Source organism: Castor canadensis, chromosome 2 (assembly GCF_047511655.1).
Source record: "Castor canadensis chromosome 2, mCasCan1.hap1v2, whole genome shotgun sequence".
Classification (NCBI taxonomy): Eukaryota; Metazoa; Chordata; class Mammalia; order Rodentia; family Castoridae; genus Castor; species Castor canadensis.
The window spans coordinates 93,426,596-93,448,625 of NC_133387.1; the positions used below are offsets into that span (position 1 = coordinate 93,426,596).

Here is a 22,030-nt window from a genome sequence, read left to right on the forward strand (position 1 = left end):
GAACAAGGTGTCAAGAAGCACTGGAGTGAGTAAGAAGGCTTTTTGACTCCTTGTTTTCAAATACCCTGGTTATGGGATTTGGGTCCTAAAGAGGAATTGAAAAAACCAGGAAGGCTCCCAACAGGATTTCCTAAAATCAGCTCTATATTACTTAAATTTTGCAAGTTTTTTTTTTTTTAAATGAAAAATGGTAGTCTTCATTCAACTCTATATTCAGTTGTTGCTATCAATTATCCTTCTCAGACAAGACACTCAAAAGAGAATCAATATGCTTCTCTGTCCATTACAATCTGGTTGCTGTTACCACTTTGCCACTATATTTTCAAGATCACAAATTGTTCTGTTGTGGCATTTACCATCACTAATTTGCCCTTATGTGGCATCTGACATCAATCCTTTATAAGCTCTTCTAGAATCCTTAGGGCACTGCTCAGGATCCTCTTTGTAAGCTAAGTCCCTTAAGAGGTACATTCTTCAGAATTCTTAGGCCCACTACTCTTTTTCCTCTACTTTCTGTATAATTATCACTACTACAATAGAATTAAATTATCCTTTACAGGCCAATAATGCCCAAATTTTTATACTAGCCCAGATCTCACTCTGAAGTTCCAGATGGATATGCTACAAGCATACCCCATGGGCTCCTTAAAATCAAAATCTCAAACTGAATCTCGACTCACTTCTTTTCTTATCTCAGTAAATGACACTACAATCTATGCAATTACTCAAGCCTGAAACCTAGAATTCCTTCCTCCTCTACTCCTCACTTCTAATTCAGCAACACCTACTTGAAATACACGCACACACACGTACATCACACCAGGTCACATCATATCCATTTCCATTACTTTAGTTTAGACCACGAAGACCCCTGGCTAGAATGGATAACTATGTGAGTCCTTCTGGTTTCCCTACAAGCCATCTGCACTATAGTCATCCAAATCTGATTATTACTTGACTGAAAACCTTACAGGGCAGATTCCTTAGCTGGTGTGGTCTTCAAGGCTTGTGAAGACAAAATTCTCAAATTGCTCAGCATGTTGGCCTATCTTTTACTACCTCCTACTTCCAACATGCCAGACTAATTTTTAAACTTTTCATAATTCCTTGACAGTGCCATACTTAAGTTTCTGATTGTAGGCTACTACTTCTGCTTGGAACACTCTCCAATCTCATCATCCTACTCAGCTTGCCAAATTCCTATTCATCATTTTGGGCCAAATCGTTTATACTCCAATCTCCTCTGGGGAGCTTCCTCTTGCCTAACACTGGGAATCTTTCTAAGTGGTCATAACACTTATGTGCTGTGTAGTAACTCCCTGCCAGTGTATTTATTTTTCCCATCCTATTGTTATAAGAGACTCTAGAGTAAGGGCTTTAATCTCATTCGTTTCCTTGGTGCCACCTAGCACAATGTTGAACGAGTATAGATGCCCAAATATTAGACAAGAAGACTGCCAAGATATTCTCCACGTCTTTTAGAAATTCTAAGTGAAAACAAAAGAAAACCCTTGCATGTAGAATATACTGTGGATAAAAAATTATGTTCTACAAGAATAAATAAAGATAATGAAAAATACTTTCCATAGGAATACCATTTCAAAGTGGTGTTCCTTAACTTTTATTTTTAAAAATGAGACTAGAATGGTCTAACTTTGTTACTAATTAAATTGACTTAATTTTGATTTAATTGGGAGGGTTGAGGCCCAGACACTACTGAGGTATTCCTTTTTTACTAATAAAGAATACTACATCTCATTGTGGTAGTGAAGCTGATCAGAATAAAGATAGGTAAAGAAGGAAAGACCAACAGACCAAAGGAATTAAAATAGTTGCCTCCTACTCCAATTCTCCTTATCTTGAATTTCATGGAATTTGTTACTGGCATTCAGACAACAGGGAACACAATGGAACAGAGTGTGGCTAGAATAACACTATACTATCTGTATTACCTATAAACAAATTTACCTCACTAGTGCCCTTTTTACTAGTGCTAAAAGTTCTATCCAGTTTTGCAACAAATTTAAGTTTTACTTCCTTATATCAATCATTACATGCTACTGAATTAAAAAGGCATGGCCTATTCAATTAATCTCAGTTTTCTAAATACTTATGGTCCATGTTCCAGTTTATACTCATGAAAAAAAATTAATCATTAAGCTATTACCTCATATGCTTACACAGAGGTATAAGCTTACTTGAACCAGTGACAAAAGCAGAATTCGGTTAAAATTTTAATGAATCTTAGTATTCAGTACAAAAAACATGAAGTAAAATTCCAACAAGATTCTATATTTAAAAGCAAAACAGAAGAAACTTCCATTTTAATATTTTAAACTGAGTATTTATTATAATATTGTGACATGACAGGAAATCAGGGAAGTCAACTTCTTAAGTATAAAATAAAGTCAAAGCCAGAGTGGTGCCTCATGCAAATTGTATAATCCCACAATTCAGGAAATAGAGGCAGAGGATCATGAATTCGAGGTCAGCCTGGGTTTTACAGCAAACTCAAGGACAGCCTGGGCTACCCAATGAGATCCTGCCTCAAAAAATCAAATAAACTAAATAAATAAAAATAAACTAGTAGCCAATGAACACATGAATCATTTTAAAAGTGTTATTAAAACTCTTCTGTCCTTTTAAATTCATATACAAAATTCAAAATGTCAATAGCAGAAAACATTTAGTTAATATATTGATTATACACTGGCTAAAATTTTTCTTCTGTCCATTTAGTTTTATATAACTTTATCTTTTCACCAACCAATTCAGTTCTTAAGTCTTGTTTTTAAATTATAGAAAATCCTTTATAGAATTTTTAAAGACAAACCCACATTCCAGGAAAAAGACTATTTGACCTCAAGGCCTACAGCAAAATAAAAGACAAATATCAAATATCATATTTATAAAGGGGAACCTTTATATTCATATAATATTACATATATATATATTTAACACATAGGGACAAATGACAAATATTATATGTATGGGGGAAACCTCCATAAAACTTAGTGAATGAAACTTTTTTTAAGTAGGTGGGACTGGAGTTTGAACTCAGGGCTTCGTGGCTGAGCCAAACCTCCAGTCTGGCAATAAGTATTAAACAGATAAAATACTAGTTTAAAATTTAAGCTCCAGGGATTTTTTTTTTTAATACTATCTACCTGACAGTGAACAAGGCAAATGAAGCAATAATAGCTGCAATAATAAACTGGCATTGCATCCAGCCCATAGCACTTGGTAGGATGAGGAAGAAAGCATTGAGAATACATTGGTAGACCAATTTATTATTACTTTATAAACAGAGTTCTTCTACAAAGGAAATCTAGGGATTCCTAAAACAAGACAGAAAGGCCCTATTCATTTATTAGACTGTATATAACTTCACCTGTGATGGGTAGAGTATTTGGAACTCTATATAAAATTCAGTGTCATTTCCCTTAATCTATAACTATCACATATCAATGTGCAAAACTTTGCTCTACTTCTAAAAGTACTTAAACTGAGAGACTGTTCAAAAACACATTTTTACACATAGGAAATAAGAATTATGAACTTCCATTCTTGGTGACAAACAAGAAAGAGTTCAAAGCCACTACATCATTTGAATCACATAAAACTACTCTTCAAAAAAAAAAAGAATAGCTTATTTTTCATACAATTTTAAGTAATAAAATCTCTCCCATGAGAATACGAGGAATGTGATTTCATGAGAATTACTAAACCTTGGAAAGAATTCAAAAGACAAAATTAAATTGGTTATAAACTGACTAATTTCTATTGACTTAATTGCAGATTCATAGATTTCAGTTGGCTGACTTCCAGGAAAAAGTCCTAACAAGTTAAACTATAATGATAAAAAAGTAAAAATTCAAGAAGCTACCACGGTACTCATAAAAGAATATACAGTGAACGCATATTTGAAATTACTTTTTTTGAGCCTTTTAAAAAAGTAGATGAGTCAGTAAATGATATAAATACATAACTTTCTCACAGTACTGTGGAGTATTAGACTTAAAAGAAACATTTTCACCACTCCAATTGACTTGGCAACTATGTCATTAAGGCTCCCTCTTCCACCAAGGAAGAGAGTGAAAACGGGCATCAGACTATCCAGAAAAAGATGGAGAGAGAATCCAAAGATGGAAGAGAAAGGTAGGCTTATGAGGGAACAGGTTTACACTACTATAATTTGGGTTTTAAATAATAATGTTATTTTATCTGATGTTACATGATAGTCTAATTCCTTTTTATGGAGTTATAATAATTAGGTAGCTAAATTATGCTGAGTCATTTGCCCGAAGAAAATGACTGAAGAGTAATTAAAACATCTGCAACTGATAATGACATGTACAGAAAAGTACAGAAAATTAGAAAAAGGGAGCATAGGCTAACTCTAACAAACAGATCGATGAAAATCCAGCTACTTAGTCTTTACTAGTAACAGAAGGTTAATACTGACCACATGAAATGTAAACAATACGACTATGACAGCTAAGGTGAAACAGGAGCCAAACAGACTTACTAAACAAAGAAACACAAAGAATATGTCTAAACACACTTGTTATTGCTGTCCTCTTTATCTGGTAGTTCAATTACTGACAAAGTGTGGTCAAAACAAAAACTAAATTAGTTACTTCAAGACCTCAACCCATGGTGGAAACGCTGTTCCTTTCCATGAAGCAGGTGATATTTGCATGAATGAAAAACTAAGGAATAACACCATAGACTTTTAAAAAAAAAAGGTCTGTTCTAAGCTACTTCCACATGGAATTTGGTACTTTATAACTGCTTTAGTTGTATGTACTCTATAGATGTAAGGATTCTAAAGTATGCACATAAAAGGCGAGGAATAATGAACAACAAAGCAAAGCAGAATCAGAAGCATCAAGATACTAACCCATGTCCTGAAGGAGCAATGAAGTATAAACAACACTGCACTCTGCTATCAGGCATCTGACGTCTGTTCACTCGAGATTCTGCGTTTAGGTAATCCTCAAATTTACTATCAATGTAGTCGATAACAGGCTGCCAGCTACAGAATGTAGATAAACAAAGCAATATTAAATTGAAGTTCTACAAATGACTGAACAACTGATGACAATTAAAGGATATTTTTAATTAGACAAAAACCAATCTACCAGTGGAAGACAATTCAAATTACTCTACATAATGATTGAAAAATAGGTAAAAATTATGTTGAATAAATCCTGCCTCATTATTTTAAAACTTTCAAAATGAAATTTTTTAGTGTCAAAACATATTATTTGCATTGTAACCATATGAATATTAAGATATTTTACAATATGAAAACAATTATATCCACAGTTTTAAATTGCAAATAAAGAGATTACTTTCAGTAATACAAAAAAAAAAATCTCATGATGAGCTTACTTAGTTTTTTTTTTAAAGAGTTGAGAGAAAATTATCTCAAAAGCAATGTGGAACCAAGAAAAATAAAATATTATTTATAAACTACTAAGATAATTACTTTGGACTTAGTGCACTTATGACTTATGGAAAAACTAAAGGCCTAAAAATTAGGTTAACTTAGGATGCGATAGAAATTAATTTATGCAAATGGATAAAATTACAGTAAAAAGTTTTAAATTACAATGAGAATTCTTACATCTAGTTATGCTGTTTTAGAATTTGTCTTAAAAATAATTTATGACAAGTGTTAACTGTATTGTATAAAAAAAAAAATCAATTCAAGGAAGTTAAGCCACATTTTAAAATAAGTGGCAAAGTTGGTATACGAACCCATGTATCACTTAAAGTTCAATGGTATTTTCTAAGAAAATAAGTTTTAATATGTTAAGCAGAAAAAAAATCTAACCACTCTGGTACCCCACATGCAATGAGTACAAACCCTTCTTACCAATTACTATTATCCACTGCATCTCCAAATCCTGGGGTATCAACTATTGTGAGCAGCAACTGAACACCACCTTCTTTGATTAAAACTTTGGATTGTTCCACCTGTAAGAGTTATTGGTACAGACACTAATAATATGTTATACCAGTGATTTCCTACAAGGGTTAAGAGGAAGGAACATTGAAGTTTATCAAAGCAAATTTGGATGCTGTTTGTAAATTAAATCTACCCACCCTCCACATTTTCTTTAGAATCAATGACTGTGGACACTGAAGTCCTAGTTACTTGAAAGAAAAGAACATATGTGAAATAATAGGCTAAACTCCTAGTAAACTCATTCTAGTTTTATGGCTTATACGTGGCATAAAGAAAGCAGCAGTAAGGTAGTAACAGCCATTAAAGCCACATAATAATTATATGGTTATCTGACAATACAGATGAACAAGAGTTCAAATGTGATTAATCAAGATAAGCAATTCTACCATTTATAGTTAATTACCTCTTTGGACTATTTCCATTTAGTTTGGTCCAAACTATATGGTTCACTCAAGTGAGCTTATTACCATTCCCAAATTTTTCTCAGCTTAGCTACAATTATATTTATGTTATTGCTAAGATCCAATTCCCTTCTCAAATGTGATACTTCACATCTGGACAATGCAATCAGCAAAGGTTCAGGCTATATATGTATATTTTCTGCTACAGTCAAATACTACTGACAAAAGTCTTCAGCTGTCTTTATAATCATAAAAAACGTTGTTTGGAAAAGATTCTAGACTTAATAATTCCTAGCGTAATTAAAGGTTTTGTGTAACTCCAAGCTCTGTATCCGAAAGTATGTATCATATCTGGGACACATGCTACTGCTAAATACAAATGATCTGTTTTCAGATGCTTGAGATAAAGCAAATATTGATTAGAGCAGAACAGGGGAATAATTTCTCCAGTTATCAAGTGTTTATTTTACTTACTAAGGCCAGAGGCTGCAGGTGTGCTGATAAGTTAACTGAAGAGGCAAGAATTACACTCAAACTTGGACTGTCAAAGTCCATAAATCCATACACATTAATATCGTCAGATTTAAGGGAAAAATGTGATCATGAGCATGTGAAAAGCAATTTCACTATTTACGATGACTGATAGGGGTTGGAAAAGAAAAGTGACTAATTACTGAGTAAAAAAGAGCTTGGTAAAACATTTAGAGATTATGTAAATGAGGGTGTCTTTCTACTTCCCTTTGGCATTCATTGCTTACTGATGCATAAAGAGACTGGGAAGCTGAAACTAAGACTGCTAACCAAGAAAGTTACAGCACTGTCTAATAGTGCTTTCTGAGATGATGGAATCGGACTGACTTGATGAGAAAAATGAAAATTTTACGTAGTTTTAAAGAATCTGTTTTAAAAGCTTCTTTTCTGGCATATGAAACTCTCTGTATCCATACATGGTCAAATACAAAGAAGTCAGCAAGATATGGAAGAGATCCAGAAAACATAACTATAAACTAGTACCATTTACAGGATCCAACTATATCCTCTCATCTGGTTTTGCAAGTATCCACATGGGATCATGGGAAACAAATTAGTTCAGTCCAGGAATTTCAAACTTTTCTTAACAAATCTATGCCAAATGGCTACTTTCCCATGCACTCTCCTTGATCAGGCCACATCAGCATATTTTATACCATCACTCAGAGTTCTCTAAGATTGAGTGCATAATTTAATACCAAAGGAATGAAGCAAGGGCATTTTCAACTGTTTCTCCCTGAAAAGTAAATAAAACTGAAGTCCATTATATTATTTACGTATAGTTAAAATTCTTGAAGCCTCTTCTGCCTTCCTACATTCCAGAAATCCAAGGTACCCCTTTTTCTAATATTGTTCAGTTTTTCAATCTGAGGGGATAAAAAAGTCAAACCTTCAGTGCTTATACAACTTCATAACCAAAAGACTGCTAAGTACACTAAACTTTTCTAACCTAATGTTTACAAGCCATTTATTACAGTAAATAAAAAAGTGTGGTTTAATTTTTTTTAAGTACATAACAATTTGAAGGTCAGAATTTGAAAGGAAAATGTAAAATAAATCAAAAGAAAATGGGTAATTTGTGAGATTAAGATTAAAGCATTACCCATAAGGGGAGAAGTAATAAAAGTTTATACACATTGAAGAACTAGTTAATTCATTCAACTAACATTCATTAAATAGCATAGTTTGAGTACAGACTGCACCAGCCTGCCTGGATTTGAACCCTATCTCTGCCACTCATTAATGACTTACATGATCTCAGGCATATCACCACTCTGTGCCTCAATTTCCTAATTTGTCAAGTGAGAGTACTAATAATACCTATTGCATAAAGTTGCTGTAAGAATCAAATAAGTTAATGCATCTTTACACACACTTAGTGCACTGTAGTGCTTAGACTAGTACCTTCTGGTACTATCGGTAGAGCACTTGCCTAGCAAGTATGAGGCAAGTACAATCCCTAATACTACATAAAAAACAAAACACAAAACAAAAACCCTGAAAGATGACAAAAATAACTCACTAAGAGTTAAGCTTTATTATTCATGTAGGTCTGTCATGATACTCTCTACAAGTTAGAAAAAAAAATGAGAACTCAGAAAATTCCTTCACTAGAAATAATAACCAAGAGCACTATTGGAGTGTACACAACAGCTAATATATAATAGACTTTTTGCACCAAATGTTTCTGAATTTAGGACTTTATACAGTAGAGTTCATTTAAAGTTTCCACGTGCCTATTAACTACTTCAAAGTTAAAAAAAGTTTATTTTTTTGATTAAGATTAAAATATCCAATTTTAATTACAAAGTAAGACATGTAGGATCAAGTTCTTAGAGCACATTTTTGTGGATAATTTTAAATCTCAAGTCCTATGAAGGTTACAAAAAAAGAAATCACCTAAAACTAAAACAAAGAGAAAAACTAAATGAGGGAGAAAATATTTATTTCACAAAACTACTCCTTCAGGATCTAATTACTAAACTAAATCTCACAATTTGATACATCTGAGTTTCTGCTCAAAATATACAGACTGGCCTTTCATGGTGTACACTGGGATCATCACTACCACTCCTTCACATCCAGCTCTTAAGATTCACTGCTTCAATATAACCTGCCCTAGCAAGAACTGTTCACTTCCCTCCTCTCTGTTCATATGTTGTGTATTACTCTATTAGTCCACTACCAATTTTTTCAGTCAACAGTTCGGAGCAAATAAAAATATAATTTTAGCCACATAATTAATTTACATTTTTTTAGTAGTCACTAAAATAAGAAAACAGGTGAAATGAATAGATTTAACTCAATATAGCCAAAATACTATCATAGTACTATATACTCAAAAAATAAAAATTATTGAGACATTTTACATTCTATGTATGTTTGTTCATATGTATGTATGGTATTTATTTATGGCAGCCCTGGGGTTTGAACTCAAGGCTTTCATGGACTAGATAAGTGCTCTAACACTTGAGCCATACCTTCAGCCCTTCATTCTTTTCTAAAGTGCTTAAAACCTGGGGTGTATTTTATACTTACAGAACATTTCCTTCCCCTTGGCAGTACTGGGATTTGAACTCAAGGCCTCACACTTACTAGCAAATGCTCTACCACTTGAGCTGCATCCCTCCACCCTCATCCTTTTTTGCTTAAATTATTTTTCAGATAGTATTGAGTTTTTGCCTGCGGCCAGCCTCGGACCAGCCTCGAACCAGGATGCTCCTACCTATGCCTCTCACATAGCTGGGATGCACATGACTTGTGAGTAGATGGAGATCTCACGACTTTTTGCCCAGGCTGGCCTCGCACCATGATCCTTCCTATCTCTGCCTCCCAGGTAGCCGGCCTCTTGGCAAAATATTTCAACTACCCTCAAACAGCCACATGAAGCTATAGACTCCTGCGATGAAAAGTAGAAATCTAGAATTTAGCTCCTTGTTATATGAAAAGTGATCCACAAGCCAGCAGTATCGGCATCACCTGGGATCTTATAAGAAAGGAAGAAACCCAACCTCACCACAGAGCTACAAGAACAGGAACTAAATTCAGCAGGAGCCCCAGGTGATAAAGACTGAAAGTTAAAGACTGAAAGACAGTAAATTAGAACACACACAGCTTGGGAGTCTTACATAATTGCTTTTGCCATATTGTATGGTATTATCCCACTGCAATGGTGGGAATGGTCTGTGTGTGCAAACCCAAACTGATAGCTACTTACCACATGTAGCTATTGAGCACTTGAAATGTGTCTGATGCAACTGAACAAGTGCATTTTTAGTTTTATTTAATTTTAATTGATTCATACGTAGTCACATGTAGAAAGTAGCTACTATATCAGACAGTACAACACTAGGGTTATTTACTACGTCACAGCGCCATCTCTAGGAGGATCCTCTGGACAATTCTGGAAGGTACTAAGCAAGATAATTCCTCTAGCCATATTTATGTTTTTGTTTTTAGTTTTATGAACAGTCATGTTTATAACATTACATTGGCTGAGGCTAATTTGCATCCTTCTTCCAGACAAGCAAATAAAAATTACATCATAAATTCTGTTATGTGCTAAAATTATTTCAGTTTATTATCAATTAGTAGTAATGATATTCATACCTGTACAGTCTTTTTTATTCTATGGGACGGACCTGGATACTCTGGAGAATACAAATCTGTGAGGAATAATGAGTTGATTAATGTTGACTTTCCCAATCCAGATTCACCTAAAAAAACAAAAACAAAAACAGAGGGGCAGAAAAGCTGTCAAACTCAAGCCATTTTATCCAATGAGTGCTATAATCAAACTTGCTTCATGCAAGTACTTCTAGATATAAATGACATTAGAAGAAACTACAAAGACTTCTGGTTAGAATAAATACTTTTGCCCTCAGTTTATTAATCAAATAAGATTCACACTTCCAAGGATTTTTTTAAAAAATGTAATTGCTTAATAATTTTACCATATAAGTTCTTTCAAAATAGTATATCTAATATTATAATCTACACTTCTAATAGTAATGTAGTCCTAAAAACCAGAGTCAGTCATTGTGAAAAATTATTAGTTGGATTATATACTGCTGCTTCAGTGAAATGAAAAGTAAATATAAAAATCTTTATTATACACCAAAGAAATAATGTATTTGTAAAAAGTAGAAATCTACTGATACAAAGAAAAAAAAAACAATCACACTGCACCTCAGTATAAAACTCAAAACCCAAAAAATACTTTCTAATTTTTCTACTCATACACTAATCAGTTTAAGGATACTACTCCATAAACCACAATGAAAAAAAACCTTAGTCAATTACTTTTATACTGCTTCTGCATGAGGGAAGCAGTATAAAAAGTACCTCTGCATGAGGTAGGAATAGAGGAAAATAAGATATGATTTCTACTTTAATCACACACTCTTCTTTAACTTTCCATGTCAAGTCTAGTTCACAGCACTAAGCATACAGTTCATTTTTATCAAATATAAACAACTTCAAGCTATAAACAGTAAAAGGTTGAAAATTACAAATCATAATATGATAATGTAGCAGAGTTAAAGTACTTACTAAATCATTTACAGCAATAGCCATGTTTAGGCTAAATAATATTTACATAATGTATTATATATGTCTAGGCTGAGTTCAAAGCGATAAAACCCTTCCTAGGTGGTCTGGGTCTGCCCCTTCGAGGGGATGCCGTTTTCTCCTAGATATAAAAATGTCAGAAATGTCTAAGCTGCAGGAAGACTTGTTGTCTATAGTGCTTCTTTCTTAACTCTTACACCTTGAATAAAGGCAGGAAGACTAGAATAAAATGAAAGCATTGGTGGTAATCAGCATTATCTATAATATTTAGAGATGCAAACAAAAATTTTATATTTTAAAAACTATCTTGTGAAGTTAAAAATGTAAGTACGCTATACTAAAAGTTAACACTGTACTGACAAAAATTGTATTTTAAAAAAAATCATTGTTTACCTTTATATCAGTAGTGGGGAGTGGGGTAACAAGAGAAAGCAGGAGATAGGAAGAAAAATAAAAGCCTTAAAGGCAACACAACAAAATGTAAACAGTGGTTACTCTGAGGTGGTACAAGTATCAGACTTTTTTTTTTTTTTTTTTAAGCTTTCCACATTTCTGGGTTTTACAAATTTCCTTCAACATAATTCTATTATGTTCATAATTTATAAACCATCCTCTATTGGCAACAGTAAAATGGCAAATTAAGAATCTCCAAGCCCTTATTCCCTTACAGAACATCAAAACAACAAGAAACTAGTTGAATTGACCTTATAAGAGTGGTAGAAAGCAGTGAAAGGTCTACAGCAACAAAGCAAATGCCACATGCGGAGTTTTCATGGTATTTTTCTGTGCTCTTGCCCAACCTCTTCTGTAGTCTGTTTGGGTCTCAAAGAGGCAAGAAGATTGGTTACCAATTCTTTCCCTCAAATAGGAAGGAAGAGAGCAGACCTTACATGTAATACTTTAACCTCTCTTGGAACTTAATACTGGTCCCTTTCTTGCCTAACTTAGACGTCAGATGGAAAGAAGTGGTGGGAACCATTCATGAAAACCACAGGGGGACTACAAATACACTGTCTGGGGCAAGAGATTACAGTTCAGGGCTACAACACACCATTTAAGGAAACCAGGAGAACTGAGACTCTTTAAGACCTAAGACCATAAGCTTTCATCGTGAGCTGACCCTAGACTCAGAGCATGCCAACCCAGCACAGTCATGGAGGATATGACAAGCCCACAACTAACTCCATATTCAATTGCATAAAGTTGAAAACTTTTCCTTTAAGATCCCAAGACAAGGATGCTCACTCTTGTCACTTCTACTTAAAATAGTACTAGAGGACTGGAGGTATGGCTCAAGTATAAAGTACCTGCTTTGCAAACATGAAGCCCTGAGTTCAAGCCCCAGGCCCACAGAACAATCCCACCATCTCAACAACAACAAAAATCCTAGGACTAGAGGTTTGGCTCAAGCAGTAGAGCACCTGCTTCGCAAGGGTGAAGCCCTGAGTTCAAACTCCAGTCTAATCAAAAGCAAACAAACCAAAAAACAATAAAATAGTACTGGAAGCCCTAGCCAGAGCAATTAGACAACAATTCACTTCCCTGGGTGAAAATAAAATGAAGAAATTTTTAAAAACCCTAAAAAACAGTGATAAAAGAAACTGAAGATGACACAAATAAATTAAGTTTTTCATGGGTTGAAAAAATTAATATGGATAAAATAGCTACACTGCTCAAGAGTCCTACAGATTCAATGCAATAAACTATCAAAATTGAATTATTTCAGAGATATAGAAAAAAAATCAGAAAATTCACATGGAATCACAAAATATCCTAAATATCAAGGGCAATCTCAAATGAGATGAACAATGTTCATTATACTATCTGATTTCACAATATATTATAGCTATAGGAATGAAAACAGCATTGTACTAGCAAAAACACAAACACAATAGGATAGAAGAGAGAGCCCAGAAACAAACTCATGAAAAAAATTAAATTTATGGTCAACTGATTTTCAACAAAGATATTAAAAACATACAATGAGAAAAGAACAGTCTTTTAAATAAATATTGCTGGGAAAACCAAATATCTGCATGCACAAATATGGAATCAGATAGGCAATGTAAGTAGAAATGGAAATCCTAAGAAAGACCACAAAGAAATCCAGAGATCAAAAACACTACAACAGAAATAAAGAATGCCTTTGATATGCTTATTAGTGTACTAGACACAGATGACAAAAAAAATCTCTGAGTCTGGGGAGTATTCCAATAGAAATTTCCAAAACTGAGAAAGGATTAGTGATGCATGAGTGAAATCTCAGCTACTTGGGAAGCTCAGGTAGGCAGATCGCTATTCAACTTAGCAAGACCTTTTCTCAAAATCAAAAATGGGGGTGTAGCTCAGCCCCATGGAAACTCAGTGACACCAAACAGGATAAATGTGAAAAGAACTACAATAAGGAGTATCATTTTTTAAAAATAGGAAATCAAAAATAAAGAAAAAACAATCCATTGAGGGAGGTAACAACCACGCAGTTAAGAGGAGTGAAATATGTGAAGTATTGGAAAAAAACCCCACCAACTTAGAATTCTATGCCCTGTGAAATTATCCTTCAAAAGTGAAGGAGATAAAAACTTTCTCAAGACAAAAAATAAGGAAATTTGTTGACAGTAAGTATACTATGGAAGAAATGTTAAAAGTTCTTAGGAGAGAAAGAAGATGGTACAGGTCAGAAACTTGGAATGTGAACTTTTAAAAAGAGGAAGAACACTGAAGAAGGAATATTAAGTGACAGTAATTGATCCAACAGATATTTTGCTCAAAATAATAGCAACAGTGTAATTATGTATGTTTATGGAGATAGCTTACGTGCATGTATTTGTGTTTGTCCACGTGCTTGCTTAAACACAAATGAAATGAACAAATACATCAGTGAGACAGAACAGTGAGCCCAGAAATAGACTCACGGAATTACAGTCAACCCATTTTTCACAAAAGCACAAAAGCAATGTAACAGGAAAAAAAGAGTCTTTTCAACAAATGGTGCTGAAACAACTGGACACACACACACAAACACACACAGACACACACACCTCATACCCTTCACAAAAATTAACCCAAAATGGACCATAGTCCTAATCCAAAATGCAAAACCCCTAGAAGACAAAACCGGAGAAAATCTAGATGACCTTGGATATAACAATGACTTTATATATATATATAAAACACAAAGACACATTTCATGAAAGAAATTAGTAAGTTGAACATTATTAAGATAAAAAGAAAAAAAAAAAAAAACAAACTTCTGCTCCGTGAAAGACAATGTTAAGAGGATGAGAGGAAAAGACACAGCCCAAGAGAAAATATCTAATAAAGGATTACCATCCAAAATCATCATAATAATAATAGTAAAGAAGTCTTAAAACTCAATAATACAAGAAAACAACCTGATTTAAGCCAAAGACCTTAAGAGACCTCTCACTAAATAAGACATATAGATAGTAAAAAGCACATAACATGCTCCATTTTACAAGACATAGGGAAATGCAAATAAAAACAATGAGATATACATGCACACCTATTAGAATGGCCAAAATCAGGACACCAACAATACCTAATGCTGGAAATGACACAAAGTATCAGACAGAAACTCTCATTTGTGAAAGTGGTATTAAACTAGTATTAAGTACATTTAGTTCCATCAATTTAACTTAATTCTCATATTACCATGATGATAATTTTTAAGTAAAAGCAAAAATTTGAGCACTGTTAAAAATAAGAAAGAAAGGAATTTCATTTACTGCTGGTGGGAATACAAAACAGTACAGTCACTTGGAAGACCATTTAGCAGTTTCTTACCATACAAATCCAGTAATCATGCTTGTTGGTAAGTATACTAAAGAACAGAAAACTAGGTCCAAACAAAAACTGCACATGAATGCTCATAACAGCTTTATTTACAACTGCCAAAACGCAAAAACAAGATACCTTGTCAGTAGGTAAATGGATAAACTATGATACATCCAGAGAATGTAAAGATACGGAGGAATTTTAAATGCATATTACTAAATGAAAGAAGTCATCATGAAAAGGATATAACAGCAAAACTCCAACTATATGACATTCTGGAAAAGGCCAAACTATGGAGACAATAACACAAATGCCTGAGCTCCTGGCTCAAAGCTACTAAATCACTCTTGAGGGCCACAGCCTGGGAAAAATGAATGATTCTAATTTGCTACTAGTGGTAGGAAACCAACAGAAAAAAAGTTATAAAAAGACAAGACTCACAAATGCACACACTTAGGGCTCATCTGAGGTGAAGTGGAGGGGGAGTAAAAAGGGAAAAAAACCTTAGGATGACTTCCAGAATTTGGGTTTAGACTACAGCATTACAGAACTGTTATTAGCAGAGCCTCTGCCTTCAGGCTTCCTGCATGAGAATCTTACCCTTTAAAGTGTGATTCCAGAGAGCAAGACACTTGAATTTTCTTTTTCCTCAGATTATAAAATTAGCATGATAGTATGAACTATGAGAAATAAGTTAGATAATACATATGAAACCTAAGCACACAGCCTGCTATACATTAAATACCCAATAAATAGTACTATTTTTTCTGCAACATCATTTAATGGGATTACAAATACATGAATGTTCGATAAGATAAAAATAAGAATAAAAATAGCAACAAAATTTTTAAAACTATCCAAGGCAAAAACTTAGAAAAATAAGTGAAACATTCATGTAAAAGACTAACAGGTAAAATACCAAAGCAAAAATCCCACTGAACAATGAATAGACACCTAAATAACGAAGGATAGGAATGCAAAACAAGTGGAGGGCAATGCTAAGGGGAGGACACTAGTGGGAGGAGGAGGAGAGTAAATGAAGAGAGTAAGAGAGGTTGAATATGGGTGATGCACTTTACATACAAGTATAAACCATAAGAAGGGGCCTGGGATAGAAAGGAGAATGGAGGGGATAAGCCAATTCAGAGTATAATACAATGATATATGGAAATGTTACCACAAAACCCCCTGCATAACTATCATAAACTAACAAAATGTCTTTTAAAAAAAATACAAAGGACCGGTCCTGTCTGGGAGCTGATACCAGTGGAAGGGGGTAGAGCATAGGGAAACGGTGAGGAGGGCAAGTATGGTGAGAGTACTTTGTATTCATGTATGAAAACAAAACAGTGAAACCTGCTGAAATTGTTCTAAGAAGGGGAAGGGAGGAAAAAGAAGAAAGATGGAGGGGGTAATTAAGATATATGGTAAGCACTTTGTATATGTCACAATGTACCCTTGTGCAACTATAATATTCTACTAAAAAAAAAAACCCAAGTCTAAACAATCTTTAGGTATCAAAACATAAATACAGGTCTTTAACCCAGCAATTTCCCTTCCAGAAATATGTACTATATGAGCATTTATTAAGTGTCTAAAAGTCCAAGGAACTTAATTAACCATGTTTGTAACTGTAAACATTCATGTCCATCAGTAGCAGACTATATAAATCATGATAAAGACATACTATGAAATACCTGTGATTGTTAGGAATGCACTGATACCGAATGTACAAAATACTAAGTTTAGGGGGGAAAAACGTAGAACAGCATTTACAGTCCGGTGCCAATCTACATGAGGGGTTGGAGGTATAGCTCACTGGGAGAGTGTTTGGAACCCCAGCACCAAAAAACAAACAACAAAAAACTATGAGAAGACAAATAAAATTATAGAAAAATGCCAGTATACATGTATCAACTTAACTTATCTTAGAAAAGGAAACAGAACTAAAGGAAGGAGGAAAAAGTAACTTCACTTTTTATTAAATGTCATTTTTTTTGGCAGTACTGAGGTTTCAACTCAGGAACTCATGCTTGCTAGGCAGGCATTCTAACATTTGCACACTCTGACAGCTTTACTAAATGTCTTTAAATTTAGATTCTAAATAAAAGTACTTATTTTTATAAACTAAAAGTACTAAAAGGGTACTAAAAGGGAATATACCAAGTTTCCAGCAGTGGTTATTTCTAGATGGGAAAGACATGAAACATTTTAATTTTCCCTCTTTGCATATCAGTTTTTAAAGGAATATAAATCATATAATTTTTATCTTAATTACTTAAAGGGATTGACGAAATGCTATATACAAAGAAGTAAGAAGGGCTGGTGTAGTGGCTCAAGCAGTGAGAGTGCATGCCTCGCAAACATGAGGCCATGAGTTCAAACCTCAGTGCTGCCAAAAAAAAGAACCAGTTTAAATGTTCCAAAAAGGGGTGGGGGGGGGGGCGGCGAAGGAAGTAAGAAGAATGTCTGGGAACAGGCTCCTTGCAATTGAAATGATCAGGTTATTGGGATCACTTACAAAGATAGTATGACAAGGAAAATGGGTAATGACTAATAAAAGAGTAAATGAAAAGGAAGTATCAAGTCCAGGCTATTGCAGATGCTGATGCCAATGATGGCTGTGTTACAGGGATTCTCAATCTTGACACTCCTGACCTTTTAGTCGGCATATTTCTCTATTGTGGTGTTGTCTTGTTCATTGAAGGATATTTAGCAGCACCCTTGGCTTTTAGATGCCACTAGTAACCCCTCTTACCCAGTTGTAATAACTCACTGTATCTGCAAACGCTGACAAGTGTCCCCTGAGGGACTCTGCACATTTCAAATATCAGAATGCTCCAGCACTGAAGTGTTATATATGTGTCAAAAATAATAAAAATGACAGTCAATTAAATTATAAATTCTTCAGTGGCCCACTTAATTCACAAATACTGAATCACTTAATCTTAATTATCCCATAATGAAGACACTATCATCACCATTACCAGTTGAAAGTGAAAAAACTCAAGCATAAGGAAGTGAAATGGCAGGTAGAAGGCCCAAATAATGTACACACATGTAAGTAAATGTAAAAACAATAAAATTTTAAAAAGAAAGTGAAATAACTTGCCCACCATAGCAAAGCTAAAAAGCTGGAGAATGTTGACAAAAACCAGGCAGTCAGTCTCAAGGTCATACTCTACTACCTCCTTAAGCACCCACTCTCATTTATACAAGTGAGACTCTGTCCCAAATTCCCATGAACTTTCCTCATCTCGTTAGTACCATATCTGAATGGGATATTTTACCAATATCTTCAGCAGCAATAATAATTAACATTTTTATCCTATAAGAAAGACATTGAGTTGAGCACTTTACATGCACTTAACAACCTTAATCACTACAAAACTATGTAAGATTCTTTACCCAACTTTACAGATGAGTACATGAAAACTCTTAAGGCCCACTGCTTTTACTACACTATTACAAACAGTTCCAAATGGGAAAAGTAAATGGCGAGGAAGAGGAAAGAGAGAAAGTTTTTAAAAATATGGTTAGGTCAAATTAAGTCTTTTTTTTGGCAGGGGGGGCAGGGGGGAGGGGAGAGACAATTTGAGCACTGAAGTCAGAGCTTCATGCATGCTAGGCAAGTACTCTTGTACCACTGAGCTACAACCACAGCTCTTGGTTGGCTGAGACAGGGTATAGATAACTCAGGATGGCCTGGAACTCAAGATCCCCTGGCCTCTGCCTCTTGAGCGCTGGGATTATAGTTGTACGCCACCATGCCCTAGAATAACACTCTGATTCACTGAACTTTCTTCTAATGACTATCAGAAAGCAAACGACAAAAAAAAAAAAAAGCAAGTTCACACAAATGAGATTAGTAGGCTACTGCATTGTTTTAATGATTCTATTATCACATTATAAAGGCTACGAAAATGTCATTCAAATAAGCCTGATAAAATTGAGTTCGTTTCCTATAAGCAAAAAAATCACTGTGACCAATATGACATTGACATGAGAACTCTAAAAACATAAGCTACTTTGTAGTAACGGAAAGTAATATGACAAAGTACCTGAGAATTAGGAAAACAGATTGATAAAACTTATTACTCCCCAAAAGTTGTCCTTAGAAATATCCTAAAAGTGTAATTAAGTGTAACTCAGCCTCTTCTATGTTTCCACTGGTATACATGCTCTTAATCTACATTATCTCCAACTTTTTCCAAAAATACTTCTAACTGTAAGAAAGTCATTATATAACTTTGAAAAGTCTAAGGGCACAGTTTAGAGTAATCCAATAGAGCTTAAGATTTCTTTGAAATTTCTTACCCCACCCATTTCCACTGCAAACTGGTTTGTGACCTTAAACCACAACTTCCGTGCATAATTGTCCTTATCAATAAAATGCAGATAACAGCAATATCTACAATGCAGCAGAGTTGTTTTGAAAAATAAGTGATCATATTATAACCATACTAGGGTTTATGTAAATATCACATGAATTAATAATGGGTAGAGGCAATGAAAGGTATTTTATTACTATCCATGTTTTCTCATAGAAAAAAAAAAGACTCCCACACACAACTACTAAAAATAAGAGTCAAGAAAGTGAAATAGGCAGGCTCAAGAAGGGATAAACATTTGAGATGGGAAGATAGATAAAGTTGGCAACATGACACTGAAGAGTATCAGCCTCAAAGTAAATAAAAACGAATGCTGAAAGAGTGAGGCTATGACCAAGACAGGACATTAAATTATTAATTTCTACTTATATTTAGTAATATAATATTTATTTCCATACCAAAATGTCAGATATTCCAAAATTGTAAGGCAAAATATAACAGCTTTGTTCTAATACTCTCAAAGTGATTCATATCTACAACAGATCATTGGTCATTGATTTTACTAAAGGAAAAGCAGATGTTAATGTAAAATAACAGGGAACTATAATCAGTCTTATTCAACACAAGCTCTACTTAAAGAATTTGTGAAAACAATCAATATCAAATTCACTTCTGTATTGTTTAGAAAATATTTAAGAAAAAAATTATTCAAGAAAATACAAACAGAACATTTACAACATTCAGTATTTCTTTATAAATAGTGTTTTAAGAAATTATGAACAATCTATTTTGCATTTCCTTTGACTATTAAATACTATATATGTTATGCAACAAAGTTCTTATCATTCCCTTACTGTACCAGACTTTAAGGGGAAATAAATGAATTCAAATTTTTTCAGGCATTTTAAAAAACAAAATATGATTTGTTAAAATACTTTATGAAAATTATGAAGTAAGAGTAAGTAGCAATGTACTTTAACATAATAAGCAATTAAGATAAACTGTCTTTCGATCTTTGAGTAGACGCCTAGGAAAGCCATGTATATTCTATCATTAAGAATATTACATTTTCAAGGCTGGAAGCAGTGTTATTCTACTTAGGAAATGGAGATCAGAAAGACAGTTTGTGAGACACAATCTCAACCAATAAAAACTGGGCATGGTGGGGTGCATCTGTAATCGCAGTTTTACAGGAAGTATAAATAGGAGAATTGCAGTCCATAAACAGCCCAGGCATAAACATGAAACCCTATTTGAAAAATAACTGAAGCAAAAAGGGCTAGGGGGTGTAGCTCAAGTGAGCTACATAAGGCCCTGAATTCAAAACCCAGTATTGCAAAAAAAAAAAAAAAAGTAATAATTAAATTTCCAGTCTAAGAACAAAGCATTCCTGAAATGTTTGCCCACTGGGGTTTGAAGAAAGTTACAATAATATTTACTTATAATAGTTAAGGTCAGGTTCCTTCAGGTCCTTGGGATTGGGATCCTTTAGGATCCTATAGGATTTATAGGATAAAAGATTCCAACAAGTTCTGTAAGAACACTTATCTTTGATTTACTCAGAATCTCCTCACTTTTCATCTGTCTCATCACTCTCTAGATTTTCATGGACTAGAAGAGTACCTGGTACTTTGTAGGTGATCATAAAATTTTTTATCATATATGCAAATGGGGAATGCAAAGGTAAGATTAGAGTTCTTGCTCTAAATAACTTAAGTATGGTAGGAGAAGTACGCGATGTAAACAACCAACCATAATAACAAAGGCTCTGAATTAGATACCCAAGAGCAATAGAATTACTTTGAAAAAGGTCAGAGTACCATTTAAGTAAGTATTTCAACTGTCTTGAATATTTATAGGTAGATGAGATCACTTTTACTATCATATAATAATAGTGTGGAAAAGAAAGGCAGTGTAGTGCTAAAAATGATGGATCAAGCTGATGACATAAATATGAAAGTGGTCATTTCTGCCCTTAAGGACTTCCAGGGAACCATATAGTAGTGACTACAATTTAATAAACTTGATAGCAAGCAGTCTCAGTAGTGTTATTATTTGGATTTAACAGTAGTAATATCCTGCTGTTCTGATAGGATAGATTTGAATTCTTGACTTTTTTTTTTTTCTTTTCTGTTTGGTGGTACTGGGGCTTGAACTCCGCCTCATGCTTGCTAGGCAGGTGCTCTACCACTTGAGCCACTCCACCAGCCCTAGCTTTGAATTATGAAGCCAGTAATTAATTTTATTTAAAATTTAAATATACAACCTATTTTGGCAGTTTTGTAAACGATTCATTATACTCATGTTTTTGATTTATATTTTGGTACACCATGAAAGTCAGCCCTTTGTATTGTCAAAATGCATTTCTTATGTCAACCCAGATACTGCTTCTCTTACAAAGCCAAGACTCCCAATCTATAAGACTT

The 22,030-nt window shown here is 34.0% G+C and overlaps 1 protein-coding gene across 2 annotated transcripts in view; it reads right to left on the reverse strand.

Moving 5' to 3' along the window:
• The window catches only part of Septin7 (septin 7), a 48,406-nt gene that overhangs the window by 21,440 nt on the left and 4,936 nt on the right, over positions 1 to 22,030 (reverse strand). For both annotated transcript variants that reach the window (XM_074065297.1, XM_074065296.1), the window contains exons 3-5: positions 10,519 to 10,625; positions 5,885 to 5,985; positions 4,904 to 5,038 (exon numbers count right to left, since the gene is read on the reverse strand). In XM_074065297.1, the coding sequence (XP_073921398.1) occupies positions 4,904 to 5,038; positions 5,885 to 5,985; positions 10,519 to 10,625 (343 nt within the window). The remainder of the gene's footprint in view (positions 1 to 4,903; positions 5,039 to 5,884; positions 5,986 to 10,518; positions 10,626 to 22,030) is intronic.